At 66.9% G+C, this 19,769-nt stretch overlaps 1 protein-coding gene across 2 annotated transcripts; it reads left to right on the top strand.

Annotated features, from left to right (window-relative positions):
• The first annotated feature begins 1,521 nt into the window (after window positions 1-1,521).
• BCR (BCR activator of RhoGEF and GTPase) lies at window positions 1,522-18,704 on the top strand. 2 transcript variants are annotated; one of them, XM_056821165.1, is made up of 23 exons: window positions 1,522-3,073; window positions 8,723-8,880; window positions 9,206-9,310; window positions 9,937-10,122; window positions 10,699-10,806; window positions 10,911-10,971; window positions 11,450-11,502; window positions 11,587-11,727; window positions 11,803-11,927; window positions 12,014-12,182; window positions 12,693-12,812; window positions 13,115-13,190; window positions 13,593-13,697; window positions 13,788-13,862; window positions 15,069-15,166; window positions 15,313-15,444; window positions 16,612-16,671; window positions 16,753-16,862; window positions 16,959-17,098; window positions 17,337-17,471; window positions 17,559-17,664; window positions 17,747-17,909; window positions 18,073-18,704. In XM_056821165.1, the coding sequence occupies exons 1-23, from the start codon at window positions 2,014-2,016 to the stop codon at window positions 18,160-18,162; spliced, it is 3,576 nt and encodes a 1,191-aa protein (XP_056677143.1). In that variant the 5' UTR covers window positions 1,522-2,013; the 3' UTR covers window positions 18,163-18,704. The 2 variants fall into 2 exon arrangements, with proteins under 2 accessions (XP_056677143.1, XP_056677144.1); XM_056821166.1 differs by having other exon boundaries at window positions 1,528-3,073; window positions 11,806-11,927.
• Window positions 18,705-19,769: the final 1,065 nt, after the last annotated feature.

Genomic DNA, 19,769 nt, shown 5'->3' with positions numbered 1-19,769 from the left:
CCTGTTCCATGGGGAGGGGAGCCCGGGGCCGCCTCTAGTCAAACTGACTGGGGGACGCTGCTGCCGCGCCAGGAGGACCGGGGGGCAGTCTGATTGGTCGGGAAGAGGGAAGGGGCGGGGCCTCCCTGTGTACACTCAGCCCTGCGGGCGGGGCACCGGCAGCCAGGAGCAGAGGCGTGGCCTGCCAGTGGTCGGCCCCGCCCCTGAGCCCCACCTACAGGTCCACCCTGGCCTCCAGCATCCTGGGGGTGGGGGCGCCTCCCTACCAGCCAGGCTCAGAAGGAAGAAAGCCTGGGGGCTCCCATGGCACAGGCTGGCACCTAGATGCCTCCCCCGGGCACAGAGCTTAGCGAGCCAGCTCTGGCAAAGGGAGACCAGGCTTCTGGTGGGCAAAGGCTTGGAGGTGGGAGATGGCACCCTGTCTCTCAGTGGGCCAAGGTGGACTGGGCAGCAGGGAGAGCCCAGAGGCACGTGCGAACTGGAGTGCCTGGCCAGAAGGGAGCGCTCTCGAGCCGTGCCAGGGTGAGGCCCCCTCATGGGAGGCAGGGTCAGAGGCCTTCCTCCAGGGACCTGATGGCCGAGGAGGACTCGCACTGGAGACCAAGCAGGCTCTCAGGAGAGAATGATTCGGCCCCTGGCAGGCCTCCCTCTGCTCTGTGGCCTCCTCTTCCTCCTCGGGGCTGACCATGAATCAGGAGGGGGAGCCTCCGGGCCTCATGGTGGGAGGGGCTAAGCAGGGGCACCCGAGGGGGCTTCCACCCCACCTGAGTGCCGAGGGGCCTCCCTGGCTCCTCTGGGAGGAGGGAAAGGGTGCGGAAGGGGCACCCAAAGGGGAAGGAATGGGCGGCCTCTGCACCACCAGGAGGGAGGATTCTGGGAAAAATTGAGGCTGCCCACGCCTGCCCCGCTGGAGGTGCTCAGAGGGGGCGGTTGGCACCGGATGACGCACCTTCCCGCCAGAGGTGGCTCAGGCCTGCGGCTGGGTGCCACAGAGGCCCCATCTAGCTTGGCTCACTGCCTCCCCTCCCCCGGCAAAGCCCAGGTCAGGGCACTGGGCCCCCTGGACTGGCGGCTTGGACAAGAGCAAGAGCCGGTTGTTGTGCCCTGCCTCAGTTTCCTCATCTGTAAAAGGAGCTGGAGAAGGGTCCCTGGGTCTCTGCCCAGAAACCCCTGGGACGGTGGAGAGTGGAGGCCACTGGGGAGCAGGGGGGGCAGGAGGCAGGGCATTAGAGTGTGCCCGCCGGGCCTCCATTTGTCTTCTGCTCCAGGAGGGGCTGGATGAAAAGAAGAAAACCTGCCTTCGGGAGGGCACGGCCCGGGATGCCATCCCACTCTTGCTTTACAGTAGAGAGAACAGGCAGAGACATGGTCACACATGCTTTGACAAGATTTGCACTCAGATCTTCCCGAGAGCGGCAGGGAGTCTGAGGCGCTATAAGCACCAGGGAAGGGTAGAGGAGGTGGTCGCAGGAGAGGCAGCATGGAGGCTCCTTTAAGAGCCCCGCCCCGCCCTGCCATGGCCCTGCCCCTTCCTGTGCTGGAGGCAGGCAGAGCTGAATGGGGCAGGAGAGGTTGGGGCGGGGACCAGGGAAGGAGAGGCCGGGAGGGAGGTCCAGGCAGGGAGCCCTAGCTGGGAGCCGAGCCGGATCCAGCCTGCAGCCCCAGGTTGGAGGAGGAGGAGGAGGAAGAGGAAGAGGAGCAGCATCGGCCTGCCCTGTCGGTGGTGGCAGCGCAGCAGCAGCAGCAGCAGCAGCAGCAGCAGCAGCCCTCCCCCCAGGTCCCCTCCCCCTCCCAGGGCATCCTCCTCTGCTGCTCAGCCCGTGGAAGCCTGTGCTCTTCATCCCCAGCTAGGCTCGCTCAGGGCCCTCCTCGCCCCTCCCCCGCCGGCTCCCAGCCGGGGGCATTGTTCCCTGGGCAGGGCGGGGCCATGGGGGTCTGGCCTGCGGCCCGGGGTTTGGGGGGGCCCCCAGGAGGCCTCTGAGCCCATCCTGCCCCGGCCTGCCTCCCGCGGCCATGGTGGACCCCGTGGGCTTCGCCGAGGCGTGGCGGGCACAGTTCCCAGCCTCGGAGCCTCCCCGGATGGAGCTGGGCTCGGTGAGCGCCATCGAGCAGGAGCTGAGGCGCTGCCAGGCATCCATCCGGAGGCTGGAGGTGGAGGTGAACCAGGAGCGCTTCCGGATGATCTACCTGCAGACGCTGCTGGCCAAGGAGCGCAAGAGCTATGACCAGCGGCGCTGGGGCTGCCCCGACCCCGGCCCGGCAGACAGGAAGCCCCAGGACGCCGAGGGCTCCCCGCAGCCGCAGCCGCCCCCTCGAAGCGGAGGCCGGGGCCAGCCGCCCAGCGTGGCCGCTCTCAGGTCCACCTTCGAGCGTGCCCGGGCTGGGGAGGAGAAGCCCTTCTATGTGAACGTGGAGTACCACCACGAGCGGGGCCTGGTGAAGGTCAACGACAGGGACGTGTCCGAGCGCATCAGCAGCCTGGGCAGCCAGGCCATGCAGCAGGAGCGCCGCAAGGCGGGCCCGGCCGCGGCCACCGACTACGAGGACGCTGAGCTGAACCCCCGCTTCCTGAGGGACAACCTGCTCAGCGCCCGGCCGCCCGCCGACCTCCAGCCCTACCAGAGCGTCTACGTCGGGGGCCCCGCGGCCTGGCGGGAGCAGGACAAGCCCCTGACGTGGCCCCGCGGTGCCTCCTCCCCCCGCAGCTTCGAGGAGCTCGGTGGGGGCGGCTACACCCCGGACTGCAGCTCCAACGAGAACCTGACCTCCAGCGAGGACGACGACGAGGACGACGACGAGGACGGCGACGGCTCCTCCAGCCGCGCGTCCCCCAGCCCGGGCGCCGGGGCCCCCAAGAGCCGCTCCCCCTCCCAGAACTCCCAGCAGTCCCTGGACAGCAGCAGCAGCCCCCCGACGCCCCAGGCCCAGAGGCGGCCCCGGCCGGGCCAGGTGGTCGTGGCCGAAGCCACCATCGTGGGCGTCCGCAGGACCGGCCAGATCTGGCCCGCAGGAGGTGGCGGCACCGGGGACGAGCCTGCCCGGGCCCAGGACGCCGCGTTCCCTGGAGACCCAGGTGGGTGGCGGCGGCTGTGGGCATGGGAGGGCGGAGCGCACACTCGGGACAGGGAGCCGTGTGCCCACCCACTGGGCCTGGGCTCGTGCTGCTGGGCACACGGGAGGTTGGCAGTGCCCATGGCGGGACACATGCCCGGGCCACCGAGAATGACTTGGGAGAGGCCACGGGCATGCGTGTGGCTGGAGACTTGCCCCCCTCGGCTCCGGGACGGCCCTCACGTGGGGGATCCAACCCTGCCCGGAGAGACTGTTGTTAGCCCTGTTTTGCAGATGAGGAAACCAAGGCAGACAGATGTGGAGTGATTTCCCAGTCTGAGGCTAGATTTGAACTCGGGTCTCCTTGACTTCCGAGTCAGCAGAAAGGAGGAAGGAGAGTGCCCAGGAAGGTGGGCCCCGAGGGCTCCGCGTCCCCCTCCTTTGTGTCCGCGTTCTGAGGGTCTCGGGGCAGGCCCACCTTCAGGGGCTCATCCAGGTGCCCACAGCCCAGCCAGGGTCCCCTTGGCCCCGGGGGCACCCCTCCAGGGAGGGACGTCCTCCGGGGGAGGCCCCTTCCCAGATGGCCCCGCGGCCCCGCCAAAGAACTGGCAGGGAGGGCAGCGCCCGGGCCATCGGCCGGACCTTGGAGACTCCGTGGGTACCGCCTGACCTCTGCGCTGGGTTCAGCCTGGCATCAGGAGGGAGCCAGAGGCCGAGGCCGAGCCACAGTTGGTACCCAGGGCCCGAAGCCCCTCCCTGCCCCTGCCCGGCAGCCTTCCCTGGCCCTGGAGGCGCCTGCCCAGGAAGGGCTTCAGGTCGCTGCGGACCCGGCCCCCACCCTGGAGAGGCTGCCCCCCCAGTGCCTTGTATCCCCCTCTGTCTCTCCCCATCTCTGTCTCTCTCCGTCTCTGTCTCTGTCTCTCCCCATCTCTGTCTCTCTCCGTCTCTGTCTCTGTCTCTGTCTCTCTCTCTCCCCGTCTGTCTCTCCCCATCTCTGTCTCTCCTCATCTCTCTCTCCATCTCTCTGTCTCTCCCCGTCTGTCTCTCTCCATCTCCGTCTCTGTCTCTTCCCGTCTCTCTCTCTCTCTGTCTCTGTCTCTCCCCGTCTCTGTCTCTTTCTCTCTGTCTCTCCCCGTCTCTGTCTCTCTCCATCTCCCTGGCCCAGTAGGCTGTGGTCATCTCCTCAGGCCCCCTCAGTCACCCCTGCTGGCCACCACTTGCCTGACACACTCTGACCCAAACCTCCTGCTTGGGGAAGATGCAGGAAGATGCTGTGTACAGCTCGTGGGCCTGGGTTCAGATTCTGCCTCTTCATTTGGCCACCCCCCCACATGACATGGGGTGAGTCGCCCATCCTGTGCTGCTGCCCCCCACCTCAGGGCTCCATGCACCATCTCTGCGGGTGCCTCGGTTTCCCTGGCGGTCTGGCTGTGCCGGGGCTCCCATTGCACTGTTCAGAGCGGGCAGTGCAGACCCGGCTCGGCCAGCATCCGTTCATGGCCCTCAGGGGCCTGGTGCCGGGGATGGAGACGGAGCCTGGTGGGACCTGGGGGTTCGCGGAGGGGCGAGCCTAGCCCGCCGCGTGCCTGGATGATGACTGCCCACCTCCAGCTCCCGCCTCGGCCTGCCTCCGTTCAGCCTCTGAAGCGACGGGCTTGATCGCGTCACCCCCTCCCTGCTGTGGAACCTCCAGCGGCTCCCTCTCCCCCGGGCCAGTGATGTCCTCAGGCATGCGGAGAGGGGGAGGGGAGCTGCCCAGCCCTGCATTCCTCACAGAGGGCCGCAAGCCCCCCCCCCCCCCCCCGGCACGTGTGCCATAGGTTCACCACCGCGACCCTAGAGGTGTCTCCAAATTCTTTTAATCAGATATCCCAGACAGTAAACATGGTGGGTGGGTGTGGCACAGTGGATGGAGCCGAGCAGTCCTGGGTTCCAGTCCAGCCTGAGACACTTCCCCACAGCCCAGCCAGGGTTCAAAAGCAGATGGCTGGGCTCCCCCACCAGCGCGTGCCACGCAGGGCCTTCGGGGTGACGCTGCCGGCCCTTGGACCCGCATTACCCCACGGGGTGCAGAGCACACACCTCCTGAGGCCCCCGGAAGGCTGACTCGCGCTCCAGTTTGGACTCCCTTTGCCCTTCCTGAAAATGGGCACGAGCAAGGCCCAGAGCCACTGGGGTCGGAGGGCCTCTGAAGTCAGGGCTCCAAAGCCTGGGGCCGGGCGCCTGAGGGGGGCTTCTCAGGAGCCGCCATTCGGCCGGGCCTGGGTGCGGATCCTGCGTGGGCCTGGCCGGGTGCAGCTTCCAGGACAGAGGCAGGAAGGGCGCCCCGCAGAGGCTGCCCGTAGTCTGGGGAGAGGCCGGAAGCCAGGCTGTGCCTGGAGAGGTGCACCCGGCCGCCCGCCCACCTGCCAGCCGGAGCCAAAGGCACAGCCTCCTTGGCAGAGCCAGGGTCGGTGGGTGAGCAGGAGGCCCCCGGGCCTGGGCAGGGGCACCCCGGCACTGGTTCAGATCGTTATCCCATTTCACTGGTGGGAAAACTGAGAGATGAAAGCCCTTCGCGGAGCCTGGAGCCGGGCCAGCTCTTTACGATGGGTTGGGTGCCGCCCTGTCACCAGCCATCTGGTCTCTGGGAAGAGTGGGGGAGGCCCGGGCAGTGCCCGCCGGGGATCCCCTGCGCCCGGCCGGACTAGCCAGATCCTGGCCCTCAGGAGGAGGAGGCCCCCCGTCCCCAGGCCTTGAGGCCGCTTCCTGCTCGGAGGAAGGCCGGGAGGCAGGCGCGGGGCCGGCCCTCGCCGCCCAGGACGCTCTCCAGCAGGCCCTCTGGCATCCGAGTGGAGCCCAGGACCGCAGGGAGGCCTGGGGAGGGCCGAGGCCAGCGGGATTCCCCTTCCCAGAAGGCCTGGCCTCCTCGAGCTTGTGCTCCACCCAGACCCCAGATCTCCCTGCGGCCTTCGCGTCTCTCGTGCTTAGGGTGCAGCAGGGGCTTTTGAGGCCAGCCCAGGAAGGAGGTGCCGTGGGGAAACCGAGGCAGGCCAGGGAAGTGGTTGCTCCACCACGTTCACATGCCCCCGGCTTTCCTCAGGCCCTGCGCCCGGCCTCTGGGGAGTCACCAATCAGGGCTCCGCCATCGGCCTTCTGCCACCCACCCTCGTTTGTCACCGTGGCTTCCGCAGGGAGGAGGGAGCTGGCTAATAGAGGGCTTTGGATGCCAAGCAGGACATTTTGTCTTTGCTCCTGGAGGCCCTAGGGAGGCACTGCAGTTTATAGAGTGAGGGAAGGGTGACGCAATCAAACCTGGACAAATTTAGGGAGATCACTTCAGTGGCTGAATGGAGGATGACCCGGAGGGGAGAGACAGAGGCAGGCACACCCTCGGGTCAGAGATGAGGGTCTGCACCAGAGAAGTAGCTTGTGTCAGAGAAGAGAAGGGCTCAGATGCTGGAGAAGCAGAGGTGAAATGGACCAGAGGTGGGAGAGGAAACTGACCAGAAGAGGAGACATTGACCAGAAGAGGAAACTGACCAGAAGAGGAGACACTGACCAGGAGAGGAGACACTGACCAGGAGAGGAGACATTGACCAGGAGAGGAAACTGACCAGAAGAGGAGACATTGACCAGAAGAGGAGACACTGACCAGGAGAGGAGACTGACCAGAAGAGGAGACTGACCAGAAGAGGAGACACTGACCAGGAGGGGAGACACTGACCAGGAGGGGAGACACTGACCAGGAGGGGAGACACTGACCAGGAGGGGAGACACTGACCAGGAGGGGAGAACTGACCAGGAGGGGAGACACTGACCAGGAGAGGAGACACTGACCAGGAGAGGAGACTGACCAGAAGACCAGAGGTGAAATGGACCAGAGGTGGGAGAGGAAACTGACCAGAAGAGGAGACTGACCAGAAGAGGAGACTGACCAGAAGAGGACCAGAGGTGGTGCAGAGATCAGCCAGAGGCAGATCTAGCCCTTGGCACCATATTGGATTGTGGGGGTTGAGAGATGGAGGAGGCCAGGATGACTCCTTGATTGGAGCCTGAGGAACTGGGAGGACGTTGGTGGAGAGTTGTGTGGGTGGCTCATGCCCGGATGAGCTTTGGGGGAAAAGATGACGAGTTTGATTCGAAAGCCAGGGTCCAGCTCTAAGAAGTGGCCTCGCCTGCCCTGAGGCCTTTGGAGAGCTGCTCTGCTCAACCCCCCAGACAGCTCTGGGCAATGGGACCGTGGGAGAGCCGGAGCCTCCCCTCGTGGCACGCTGCCCAGGGATGTGGGGACTCTGTTGAGACCTCCAGGCCAGCCTCCAAGCCCAGAGACTACCTGCCTGGATCTTGGCTCTGGAGAGCCCAGGTGCGGCCCACCTTGCTAGAGGCAGCTGGTGGCACCGGGCAGCAGAGTCCGGGGCCTGGAGTCAAGAAGGCCCGAGTTCAAATGTGGCCTCTGGCCCTTGCTAGCCGTGTGACCGTGATCGAGTCACTTGACCCTGTGGGCCTCAGTGTTCTCATCTGTAAAGCGGGCTGGAGAAGAAGGGATGGACTCCTCCAGGATCTTTGCCAGGAAAACCCCGAATGAGGTCCCAGAGAGCCAGACGTGACCAAGATGACTGAGCGGGGACCCGTCCGGCGGGAGGGACCGTGGCATCTCCTGGCCACAGACGGCCCCAGCCAGGATCTCCGACGTCCAGAGACCAAAGGTGCCCCGAGGAGGTTCCACTGCTCTCTTGGGCCCTCTGGAGCCGCAGGCTTTCCATACTCCACCCGGCGTCTGGCGTCCCGATGGAGAGAGGTCTGAGGCTGCCGCGGCCGTCTGTAAGAGGAAGTGCTGACCGGGGGCTGCCCTCGTGTTCCTTAGGCCGGGCTCTTGACCGTGAAGATCTCCCTAGATGCTGTCCTGGGAGGCATGTGACCATTTTACAGATGTGGAAACTGAGGTGGGCTGGCAGGAGCTACAACTAGGAAGCATCTGAGGTTGGATTTGAACTCAGGTCTTCCTGACTCCAGGACTGAGCCCCCTCGGCCAGCTCCTTCCACGTGCCCTGCATTGCAGAGCCCTGGCCAGCCCGCTCGCCTTCCTCTGGTAGCCGGGACGAGGACGCCCAGAAAGCCTGCCGGGGGATGCGCTGCTCCTGTCCGGCCCAGGGATTCGCGGCCAAGAGGGGGAGACGATGGTCAGAGCAGATGGATGGACAGCCGGCCGGAGGTCCCTGCTCTGGTCACTGGGCCGTAGTTGGGCCGTTGGGGAGCGAGGCTGGACAAGTGGACGGGCCTCCTTCCTCCCCCCTGGGGGCCCGAGAGGCCAGGCTGACCCCTGTGGGGAGGCCCCACCTTGCCGGCAGGCTTCGGTGCTCTCCAGCCGGAGCTGAAGGGGCTGCTGGGGGAAGTGACTGGCCCAGGGTCACACAGCTGGGGGGTCCTCAGCTTCCTCTCCTGTCCTGCAGGGAGGCCCCATTGGGGAGCAAGGAGAAGGTGGGGAGGGCCGAGGCAGAGAGGACGGGGCATCCCAACACCCTCTCTGCTTCTCCCTGGGCTCCCCCCACCTCCCTCCGAGTCCCCCTCAGGCACCACAGTCATTGTTGCCCATTGCAGGAGTTGGGGGGCTGCAACCAGCCCTGAGGGGGTGCCCGTGGGGGGAGGAGGGCACAGACGCCCCCCTGAGCTGCTCCTTCTCTGCCCACAGACACGTCCTTCGGCACGCCGCCGGGCTATGCCTATGACGCCGACCACGCGGAGCAGCAGCGGCGCTGGCAGGAGCCTCGAATGCCGTACATTGACGACTCACCCTCGTGCTCGCCCCGGCTCGGCGGCCAGAGCAGGGGCAGCCCAGCCTCGGGCACGGTGGGTGGCTCCTGTGCGGCGGAGGGAACGGAGATTGGAGGATTGGAACTCGGGGCTTCCCGCCCGCCTCCGGGGGCCTCCGTGCCAGGGGGCGTCGCCGTCTGCAGACTCGAGCCCACCCTCAGGGGAGGGAGGGGGAGAGGGTCTGGGGGGGCCGTCTCAGAGAGGAGGAGCGGCCGGTGTGCCCAGGACTGTGCTGAGGGCCGGGCGAGCCCAGGAAGTCTGGGGACCGTGAGAGCACCGGCCAGGGGGGAGGGGCGGCCCGCCCACTTGTACCAGGTGCTCGCAGCTGAGCGGCGTCTCCGCACGTCCATCTCTCCTGCAGAGCGAGCCGGACGCAGAGAAGGGCCTGGAGATGAGGCGGTGGGTGCTGTCGGCCATCCTGGACAGTGAGAAGACCTACCTGGGCCACCTGGAGGCTCTGCTGCTGGTGGGACGGCCAGGGCGGGGGCCATGCGGGCACCTGGGCATGGGGTAGTGCGGGCACCTGGGCACGGGGGCAGTGTGGGCACCTGGGCACGGGGGTAGTGCGGGCACCTGGGCACGGGGGCAGTGCGGGCACCTGGGGATGGGGGCAGTGTGGGCACTTGGGAATGGGGTAGTGCGGGCACCTGGGCACGGGGGTAGTGCGGGCACCTGGGCACGGGGGCAGTGTGGGCACCTGGGCATGGGGTAGTGCGGGCACCTGGGCACGGGGGTAGTGCGGGCACCTGGGCACGGGGGCAGTGTGGGCACCTGGGCATGGGGTAGTGCGGGCACCTGGGCATGGGGGTAGTGTGGGCACTTGGGAATGGGGTAGTGCAGGCACCTGAGCATGGGGTAGTGCAGGTACTTGGGAATGGGGTAGTGCGGGCACCTGGGCATGGGGGTAGTGCGGGCACCTGGGCATGGGGTAGTGCGGGCACTTGGGAATGGGGGTAGTGTGGGCACCTGGGCATGGGGGCAACACGGGCACCTGGGCACGGGGGCAGACCCTGGGCACTGCAACCCCTCAGAGTCCCCAGGAGGCTGGTGAGGCTGGTCAGGGGCCTGAGCACCGCCCTTGTGGCCCTGCAGCCCATGAAGCCTCTGAAGGCGGCCGCCACCACGTCGCAGCCGGTGCTGAGCGGGCAGCAGATCGACACCATCTTCTTCAAGGTGCCAGAGCTCTACGAGATCCACAAGGAGTTCTACGACGGGCTGGGCCCCCGCGTGGACTGCTGGAGTCAGCAGCAGCGTGTGGGCGACCTCTTCCAGAAGCTGGTGAGCGTGCCCGCTGCCCGCTGCCCAGTGCCCGCTGCCTTCATGGCTCTAGCCTGAGAACAGAAGCCGAGATTGGCGCAGGACTGGCGAGCCCAGACACGCTCCAGTGGGGCCTCCTTGAGGGCACTGAAGCTGCTTTGGGCTCCCCCCAGATCTGTTCATCCGTCTGTCTCTGTGTCTCCCTGTCTTCCCTCTCCTGGGCGTCCCCCACACACGTCCCGTGGCTGCCGAGCTCCCCGTGCCTTCTCGTCTCCCTCTCCGGCCAGTCGGCTTCCTTTGCCGCTGGGAGGCCCCTCTGGGCCACTTTCCAGGGCGGTGCCGTGGTGGCCAATCCTCGTGGCCAGAGTGGGTGCCCCCCGGCACGGGGCAGGGCCCTCCCCAGAGCAGCCTGGGGGCCTCGCCAAGGGAGCCTGCGGGCATGTGGGCCCGTGTGGACGGGGCCCCAGGGCCGCCCTGGCTTTGTGGGGTGTGCCGGGAGCCCCCTCTCTGGTCCCCCATCAGGGAAGCTCCCCCGGAGGGCGGTCTGAGGTGGAGACAACCGCCTCGGGGGTGCCTCACCCACTCTGCCACCTGCAGGCCAGCCAGCTCGGGGTTTACCGGGCCTTCGTGGACAACTACGAGGCCGCCATCGAGATGGCCGACAAGTGCTGCCAGGCCAACGCACAGTTCGCCGAGATCTCTGAGGTAGCTGCCGGCTGCGGCTCAGCCCCCTCCTACCCCCCCCCCCGCCCCCGGGCACCACCCTGTGCTGGGCCTGATCTGCTCGGCTTCGGCCTTTCCCATTTCAGAACCTGCAAGCCCGCGGCGCCAAGAGCTCCAAAGACCCGACACCCAAAAACTCTCTGGAAAGTGAGTGCAGGCAGCTGCCAGGGCTGGAGGGGGATGGAGGAGGTCAGACACAGGTTGGGCCAGGGTCAGGCAGGGGTCAGACACAGGTCGGGCCAGGGTCAGGCAGGGGTCAGACACAGGTCGGGCCAGGGTCAGGCAGGGGTTGGGCAGGGGTCAGACACAGGTCATGCCAGGGTCAGGCAGGGGTTGGGCAGGGGTCAGACACAGGTCATGCCAGGGTCAGTCGGGTCAGGTGGGTGTCAGGCAGGGGTCAGGCCTGGGCCCTGCTCTTCTGGCCTGGAGATGAAAGGGAGAAGCAGAGGCAGCCACAGCCAACAGCTCTGCCCGAGACCCCCGCACGCTGGCGGGCACCGTGGGCCGCCCGGGCCATGCTGGCCCAGGAAGGGCTGGCGGGGCTCGAGGCGATGTCCCGCCAGGGCTCCTGTCCGCCCTGGAGACTCCTGAGCCCCTCCCCCTGCTCCTGCCCCTCCGTCCCCAGCTCTGCTCTACAAGCCAGTGGACCGTGTGACCCGCAGTACCCTGGTGCTCCACGTGAGTGTGCGGGCACGGGGAGGGCACGGGGGGGGGGGTCCGCCCCCTCCTTGTCCAGGTGTCACCGAGATCTCCTCTGGGCAGGACCTGCTGAAGCACACGCCCGCTGGGCACCCCGACCACCCCCTGCTGCAGGACGCCCTCAGGATCTCCCAGAACTTCCTGTCCAGCATCAACGAGGAGATCACGCCGCGCCGGCAGTCCATGACAGTCAAGAAGGGCGAGGTAAGGCGGGCGTGGCAGGGGGGGTGTCTCGCGGGTGGCCCGGCGCGGCCACCCTCACCGGCTCCGTCCCCCCAGCAGCACCGGCAGCTCCTCAAGGACAGCTTCATGGTGGAGCTGGTGGAGGGGGCGCGCAAGCTGCGGCACGTCTTCCTCTTCACAGACCTCTTCCTGTGCGCCAAGCTCAAGAAGCAGACGGCAGGGTGAGTGCTGGCTGGCCGCAGGGTGCAGGCAGGGCTGCCGCCCAGCCCTCAGGGTCCCCCCTGACCCCGGCTTCTCCGCCTTCCAGCAAAAGTCAGCAGTACGACTGCAAGTGGTACATCCCGCTCACGGACCTGAGCTTCCAGACGCTGGACGAGGCCGACGCGGCACCCGCCATCCCGCTGGTGCCCGACGAGGAGCTGGACGCCATGAAGACGAAGATCTCCCAGATCAAGAGCGACATCCAACGCGAAAAGGTCAGCGCATGCGGCCCCCCTTCCTGCTCCCCCTCCCGCCCCGGCCCCGAGGACTCTGCGCAGACCTGTTGGGGCCCCCCCTTCCTGCTCCCCCTCTCGCCCCGGCCCTGAGCACTCCCCGCAGACCCGCTGGCCCCCCCCTTCCTGCTCCCCCTCCCGCCCCGGCCCCGAGGACTCTGCGCAGACCTGTTGGGGCCCCCCCTTCCTGCTCCCCCTCTCGCCCCGGCCCTGAGCACTCCCCGCAGACCCACCAGCCCCCCCCTTCCTGCTCCCCCACCCGCCCTGGCCCCGAGGACTCTGCGCAGACCCACCAGCCCCCCCCTTCCTGCTCCCCCACCCGCCCCGGCCCCGAGGACTCTGCGCAGACCCGCCGGCCCCCCCCTTCCTGCTCCCCCTCCTGCCCCGGCCCTGAGCACTCCCCACAGACCCGCCGGCCCCCCCCTTCCTGCTCCCCCTCCCGCCCCGGCCCTGAGCACTCCCCGCAGACCCGCCGGCCCCTTTCCTTGGCAGAGGGCCCACAAGGGTGGCCGAGCCCTGGAGCGGCTGAAGAAGAAGCTCTCGGAACAAGAGTCTCTGCTCCTGCTCATGTCGCCCAGCATGGCCTTCAGGGTCCACAACCGCCACGGCAAGGTGGGCCCCGGGGGCGGGCGGGAGTCCTCACAAAGCCTCACCCCTGCAGGCCCTTCCTAGCACAGTGACCCTGGGCCCATCCTTCACCCTGTGGGCCTCGGTTCCCCCATTTGCCAAACGGTAGCAGCAGGACACAGCCAGCCCCTCCGGCATCTCTGCCGGGCTCCGGATGCCCAATAGGGAAGACTTCCAGGAGGAGGAGGGATCTCGGGGAGGACATCAGGGGTTGGAACAGAGCGCCAAGAGCTCCCCGCGCCCCTCCCCCTGGGGTGACAGCGCTGGGTTCGGGCGTCTCGTTCTAGAGCTACACCTTCCTCATCTCCTCCGACTACGAGCGCGCCGAGTGGAGGGAGCACGTGCGGGAGCAGCAGAAGAAATGTGAGCAGCCGGCGGCGCTGCCCTTCCGGGGCTGGAGAGAGGGACGGGGACTCTGAGGGCGAGCCGGGCTGGCGCCGCCCCATCCTGGCCCTGCCTTCTGTCCAGAGCTCTGAGTTCTAGGGAAGCCTTTGGTCCATCCAGCCATCCGTCCAGGCACACATTCATCTGCCCGTCCACCTCGTCATCCGCCCCCGTGTGAATGAATGGACGGATGGATGGATGGATGGATGAGGGGATAGAGGTTCAGCCTCCTCCTCTCCTCCAAGAAGTCCTCCCTGATCTCCCACCTGGAGCCACAGCCCCTCTCGGCTCCCCACTCTGGCCACGCCGGGCGGCCTCCATGCGGGCTGGGGGTCCAGTGGCTCCATCTGCGCATCCCAGCATGCCCTTCTCCCCTCCCAGGCTTTAAGAGCTTCTCGCTAACCTCGGTGGAGATTCAAATGCTGACCAACTCGTGCGTCAAGCTGCAGACGGTCCACCACATCCCCCTGACCATCAACAAGGAGGGTAGGATGGGCCGGGGCCTGGGCTGCCCGCGCTCTCGGACCCTCCCCCTCCCCCTCCCCCTCCCCCTGACCGTGCCCCTCTCTGGCCCAGATGACGAAGCGGCCGGCCTCTACGGGTTCCTGAACGTCATCGTCCACTCGGCCACGGGCTTCAAGCAGAGCTCGAGTAAGTGAGGGCCCCGCCAGGCGGCTTCCTCAGTGCCCAGGGGATGAGAGCGAGCATGCCCGGGGCCCGGAGGGGATGCGGGCACCCCTGCCCTTCACCGGGGCGAGGAGGCCGTGCCTTCCAGGTACGGGGTCACCTGTGCAAACACTTGGAGGAGGGAGATGGCTGTCACATGGGGGGAACTGCTTAGCCTGGACCCAGAGCTCATAAAACGGGCCTGCAGATGGAGGAGGGGGCCGGGGAGTGGAAGGCTCTGGGCAGTGAGCGGCGCATTTCGCATTCGGCCCTGGAGAGTAGAGGGTGGCGTGGCCAGGCCTGGGCTTTGGGGCGATGACTCTGGTGGCCGAGGGGGAGAGACCGAGGCAGCTGCCGCCCCGAGGAGGCCCGGCGCCATACCAGATTGGGGAGGAAGCCAGGATGGCGCGAGGGGGGCTCCCGTAGCGGAACACGGAAGCTCGTAGAGCCGTTCCAGGTACCTGGGCAGGGATGGCAGGCCAGAAGATGGTCGGGATGTCCCCAGGAGCTGCTGCAGTCACCCAGGGGAGCAGAGGACTCGGAGGAGGAGTGGCCTGGGGGGAGGGGTCCCGGGTCTGGCACTTCCGGGCCAGGTGACCCTGGGTGAGTCACCCACCCCCACCGTGTAGCCCCCAGGGCCCTTCCGCCTTGGGTGCGTGGTCCAGCATTGGCTCTGAGACCGAAGAGAAGGCGTAGAAAAGCTCAGCCACAGGGCGGGTGGCCAGCCAGGGTCGGGCCGGCCGAGGCCGCCTCCTCTTTGGAGTGGGCGCCTCTCCCGTCCCGCGCCCCCAACTCGAGGCCCGCCGGGGTCCCGGGCTTCCCAGGCCAGCATCGACGAAGGCGAGCGGGACAGCCTGGACTGCTGGGTCCGGGGGAGGCCCCAGGAACAGTGTGTTCCTCTGCCCCTCCTGCCTCTTCTGTTGCCTCCTCTGCTGGCCTCCTGGCTTTCCTCGTTCTCTTTCTTGGGGCAGTAGCACATGGGGGGTGCCATTCGTCTGTCTGCCTCGGTTTCCTCTTCTGTAAAACTTCTCCCCCGAGACTGTCACGAGGCGTCCGTGGAGTGCTTCGGCACCCTGCCACTGCCCTCGTTGGGGTTCTCGCCCCAGCCAGGGTCCCAGTGTTGGGCTGGAGGCCCCCGCGGGTGGCTCCAGGCAGAGCAGGGAGGGCCTCTGATCGCTGGGCTCCCCTCAGATCTCTACTGCACTCTGGAGGTGGACTCCTTCGGCTACTTCGTGAACAAGGCCAAGACGCGCGTCTACAGGGACACGACGGAGCCCAACTGGAATGAGGTGGGGGGGCAGAGGGAGCCCCTCCCAAACGGCACCCTGCCCCCCTCCCCCCAAGAGGCTGCCTGTGCCTGCCAATGCCCCCTCGAGCCCTTCTCCTGGGCCCAGGGCAGCGTCACCGATGCCAGGCTTCTCCTCCCGGCTGGCAGGAGTTCGAGATCGAGCTGGAGGGCTCCCAGACCTTACGGATTCTGTGCTATGAGAAGTGCCACCACAAGGCCAAGCTTCCCAAGGACGACGGGGAGCCCACGGACCGCATGATGGGCAAAGGGCAGATGCAGGTGAGGAGCTCCCCGGCTGGGGCAGAGCCTTGGGGGGCAGGAGGAGACAGTGAGTGGAGAGGCCTAGGGAAAGGCCTGGGGGTGACCGAGCCTCTGCCTGGGGAGGCACTTCTAATCCCTGCAGCCGGCCTCCTAGCTTGGTGATGTTAGCACAGGTGCTGGAGGGGATGGCAGGGTCACGGGCAGGCTAAAGGAGGGAGGCCCGAGCTCGAGCTCCTTTGTGGCAGCGAGTGCAAGGATCGGACTACATTGCTGAGGAATGTGGTCGCCTGAAAGGATTCCTCAGGCCACAGTGACTTTGATGGCAGACAGGAAGGAAAGCAGAGCCACTCCAATGCGCCGGGCAGGCTGGGGGGTTCCTTTGGAGCGGGGGAGGGTGGGGGTGAGAGGACCCACCCCAGGATCCGGGACCCCCCAAAATCTGACTGAAGGAAGGCAAAGCCTAGGACCGGGCAGGGAAGGGCCGCCCCCATCTGCTCTACGGGGGCCCCAAGTTCCCTCTGAGCGGCTGCCAGTGGGGACAAACACTCAGAAAGGAGGGGAAGACTGGGGGAGAACGGGTGATGAGGGGAAAGGAGAGGGAAAGCCGCCAAGGCAGAACGACTTGACCCCCCAGGCCCCAGCGTGCTGCTCCTCTGGCACTGCTGAGAGAGGGCTACACGTGCCCAAGAGGCGCCCAGACCAGAGAGCTGCAGCAGAGGCGGGGACAGAGCCTCCCTGGGTTCAGACACCCCCTTTTCTTGGGCTTACAAAGAGGAAGGGGGGACCAATCACCCTGCCAGACCCCAGGTGTGGCTACGGTCCAGGCACCCGAGCTTATCTCACATGGACGCCAACCGATCCTCATTGGCAAAGCACAGAGACTGAGCCGGGCCGGGAGGAATGGGACAAGGCTCCAGACATGGGTTATTGGCAGCTTTTGGAGCAGCCCTGAAATAAGACCCAGCGTAGCCTGTGCCCTCGGGGGATGGAGCCCCCTGGGCAGCAACGGGCAGACTCTTCTGGGCCTCGGTTTCCTCATCCGCAAGATAGAAGGGTCGGTCCGGAGGGCTCCAAAGCACTCTGGGTGCGAGGCTCGAGTCAGCGTCACTCCAGCCTCTTTCCTTTCGGCGTCCCGGACTCGGCCCTCCACCTGATCCCCGACTCACTGGGGCTGCTTGTTTTCAGCTGGACCCCCAGGCCCTGCAGGACAAAGACTGGCAGCGAACTGTCATCGCCATGAACGGGGTAAGGTGGGGGGAGAATGGGGGGATGGAGTGCTGGGGGGGCCGGGGCCACCCTTGCTCACCCGGCCACCCGTCCCCCCAGATTGAGGCCAAGCTCTCTGTGAGGTTCAGCAGCCGCGAGTTCAGCCTGAAGAGGATGCCGTCCCGCAAGCAGACGGGTGTCTTCGGGGTCCAGATCTCCGTCGTCACCAAGTAAGGGCCAGGGGGTGGGGGGGCTGGGGCTCCTGCCACAGGACTGGGGTGCCCTGGGGTAGCCCCACACGCCCAGCCCGGCTTGTGTCCCCCCAGGCGGGAGAGGTCCAAGGTACCCTACATCGTGCGTCAGTGTGTGGAGGAGATCGAGCGCCGCGGCATGGAGGAAGTGGGCATCTACCGTGTGTCCGGGGTGGCCACCGACATCCAGGCCTTGAAGGCTGCTTTCGACGTCAGTGAGTCCTGGGTTTGGGGGGGTGTCGGGCACTGCCGAGCGAGTGACGGGGCCAATCCGGAGCTGGAGAACACAGGGGGTCACTCGCACTTGCTGCTCTCCGCTGGCCCCCTGGGATGGGAGGTGCCCCCGAGCCGGGCCTTCCGTGCTCTCCGGGTGCCGGGTGGGTGGCATGCGAGGCTCGGCGCGGGGGTGCTTCAGAGCTTGGGCCCAGCCCGCCCCATCCCGGGCCATTTCAGACAACAAAGACGTGTCGGTGATGATGAGCGACATGGACGTCAATGCCATCGCCGGCACGCTAAAGCTGTACTTCAGGGAGCTGCCTGAACCCCTCTTCACAGACGCACTGTACCCCAGCTTCGCAGAGGGCATCGGTACGTGCCGGGGCGTCTCCGGGGGGCCCCCTTCCCGCCTCCGCCCAAGGGCGGCCCTGGAGACCCCCCCTCTGGCTCTCCCCGCAGCGCTTTCGGACCCTGTGGCCAAGGAGAGCTGCATGCTGAACCTGTTGCTGTCCCTGCCTGAGCCCAGCCTCCTCACCTTCCTCTTCCTCCTGGACCACCTAAAAAGGTACCACCCGCCAGCTTGGCCCTGGCCTTGACCTCTGACCCCCGACCTCTCCCAGCCCAGACACAGCTCACCTTTCCCCCAGGGTGGCGGAGAAGGAGACCCTCAACAAGATGTCCCTCCACAACCTGGCCACCGTCTTCGGGCCAACCCTGCTCCGGCCCTCCGACAAGGAGAGCAAAGTCCTACCGACCCCGAGCCAGCCCATCAGCATGGCCGACAGCTGGTCCCTGGAGGTCATGGCCCAGGTAGGGCTGCAGCACGGGGACGGGCACCAGGCTGCTGCCAGGGTTCTTGGGAAGTCAGCTTGTGGCCACTCTGGAAAGCCTTGTCTCTTCCTCTCCTCCTCCTCCTCTTCTTCCTCTCCTCTTTCCTCCCTTCCTCCTCCTCCTCCTCTTCCTCTCCCCACAGGTCCAGGTGCTGCTCTACTTCCTGCAGCTAGAGACGCTCCCAGCCCCCGATGCCAAGAGGCAGAGCGTCCTTTTTTCCACCGAAGTGTGATGGCTGTAGGATGCCGGCATCCACGGGCCGGGCGGCCCCTGGGTCAGGAGGCAGGGATGCCGGGGCAGCAGAGCTCTTACCAACCAGGGGTCCCTGGCCTGGGCAGGAAGGGCTGCTGGTTCCTGTCCTCTCACCTCAGAGGCCCCAAGGCCTCCCCTCTCTTTGCTGGGGGAAAGGCTTGCAAGTGGAGCTGGGCCCCCCCAAGGAGGACCCTCAGGAAGTCTGGTGGAGAACACCCCGTGCTGCCCCCTCTCCTGCTGGCTCTCTGCAAGGCCCCCGACGCCCTCTGGAGTTCGCTCGCTCGCCCCAACCTTCCTGTTCGCCTCGTGCCCAAAGAGACTCAGCTCCAGGATGCTCGAGGCCTCTCTCAAGGCTGGCCGTGTCCAGAAGGGGCCGGACTCTCGGGGACGAGGGCTGGGCTGCCCTACAGGGAACATGTCCTTCCGTCCATGTGGGCCTGTTCCTGCCCCCTTGCTCTTATTTATGGGGGACGTGGAATATTGAATATTAAATGCCACATTCTAGGGTGTGTTGGCACGTGACTAGAGTCCCAATGCTTTGCCCTGGCCAGAGGCGGCTGCTGGCAGGTGCCCGTGGGGCTTGCCGGGGGGGCAGGGTGAGGCTCCTTTCAGCAGTGGGACCCCAGGGTAGCAAGAGGAGGAGGAGGAGCCATTGGGGGGAGACCCAGGAGGCAACAGGCCCCCCCCAGCTTCTCTTCACCCCCTCTCCCGCCCCTGCCCAGAAGCCGCAGCCACCCCCACTGGGCTTGGTGCAGCAGGAGGGGGCAGGGAGGAGGCCCAGAGCAGTTGGCAATCTCCCCAGGGTCCCTAGCAGAGCCAGCGCCCGTCGCCCGTCTGTGGTAGAGTCGGGGTTCGTGCCGGGCCTTCCCCCAGGCACCAGGGTGCTCCTGCCCCTGCGGCCCCCTGGCCGTGCCCCAGCAACCCCACCACGCTGCTATTGGGCACAAGAACCCTGCCTGAGCCATGGCAGGGGCTTCCTCCTTGGGGAGGGTCCCGGGGCATCTGCCCTGCAGCCTGGAGCTCCCTTTGCTAGTCAGCTGTAGCTAGGAGGAGGGGAGTGAATCTGCGGCCCATGACCCTCCTCTGGTTCCAAGGTGCCCGGGCTCCCCCGGTGCCCGCGTCTCCGCTTCCTGGAGACCTTCGGACGCCTCGCTCCGGGGCCCGGCCGCTCTCTGGGGCCTCTCCCAGCGGAGGCCAGCCGTCGGCGTCGCGGGGACTCCATTCCCCCGCCCAAAGGAAGAAGGGTGCAGCCGGCCGGGGGACCGGGTGGGCCGAGGAGCCCTGCGAAGCCTATTTCAGGAAGGGCTGGAGAAGGGGGGGGCAGCCGCAGGAGGGAGGCCATCTGGGGGCTCCCACGCCCCAAAGCTAGAGTGCTGCCCCCAGCCTCCAGGAGGCCGCCTGCTCCCTCACTTCCTCTGGCCTCTTCGGGAGGGGGCGGCTGAGCCGCTGCCCTGGGCCTAGTCCCAAAGGGCTGGGCGCTGCCATCCTGCCTAGTAAGCGTGGGCCCCGCCCCCTTCTGTGGGCCGGTGGCTGGCTTAGCTCCGAGCCCCCAGCTCCCTTTGGCGAGCCAGGCTGCCCGCCTCGGCC

Source organism: Monodelphis domestica, chromosome 3 (genome assembly GCF_027887165.1).
Source record: "Monodelphis domestica isolate mMonDom1 chromosome 3, mMonDom1.pri, whole genome shotgun sequence".
NCBI lineage: Eukaryota > Metazoa > Chordata > Mammalia > Didelphimorphia > Didelphidae > Monodelphis > Monodelphis domestica.
Note: the sequence above shows the minus strand (reverse complement) of the source record. Positions and strands in the feature narration are given on the sequence as shown.

What these genes read in the sequence shown, in the direction of transcription:
- BCR (XM_056821165.1), top strand. Translation starts at nt 2,014, where the DNA reads ATGGTGGACCCCGTGGGCTTCGCCGAGGCGTGGCGGGCACAGTTCCCA. An exon ending in ACCTGGAGGCTCTGCTGCTG is followed by an intron (nt 9,311 to 9,936) that starts GTGGGACGGCCA and finishes GTGGCCCTGCAG; the next exon opens with CCCATGAAGCCTCTGAAGGC. An exon ending in AGTTCGCCGAGATCTCTGAG is followed by an intron (nt 10,807 to 10,910) that starts GTAGCTGCCGGC and finishes TTCCCATTTCAG; the next exon opens with AACCTGCAAGCCCGCGGCGC.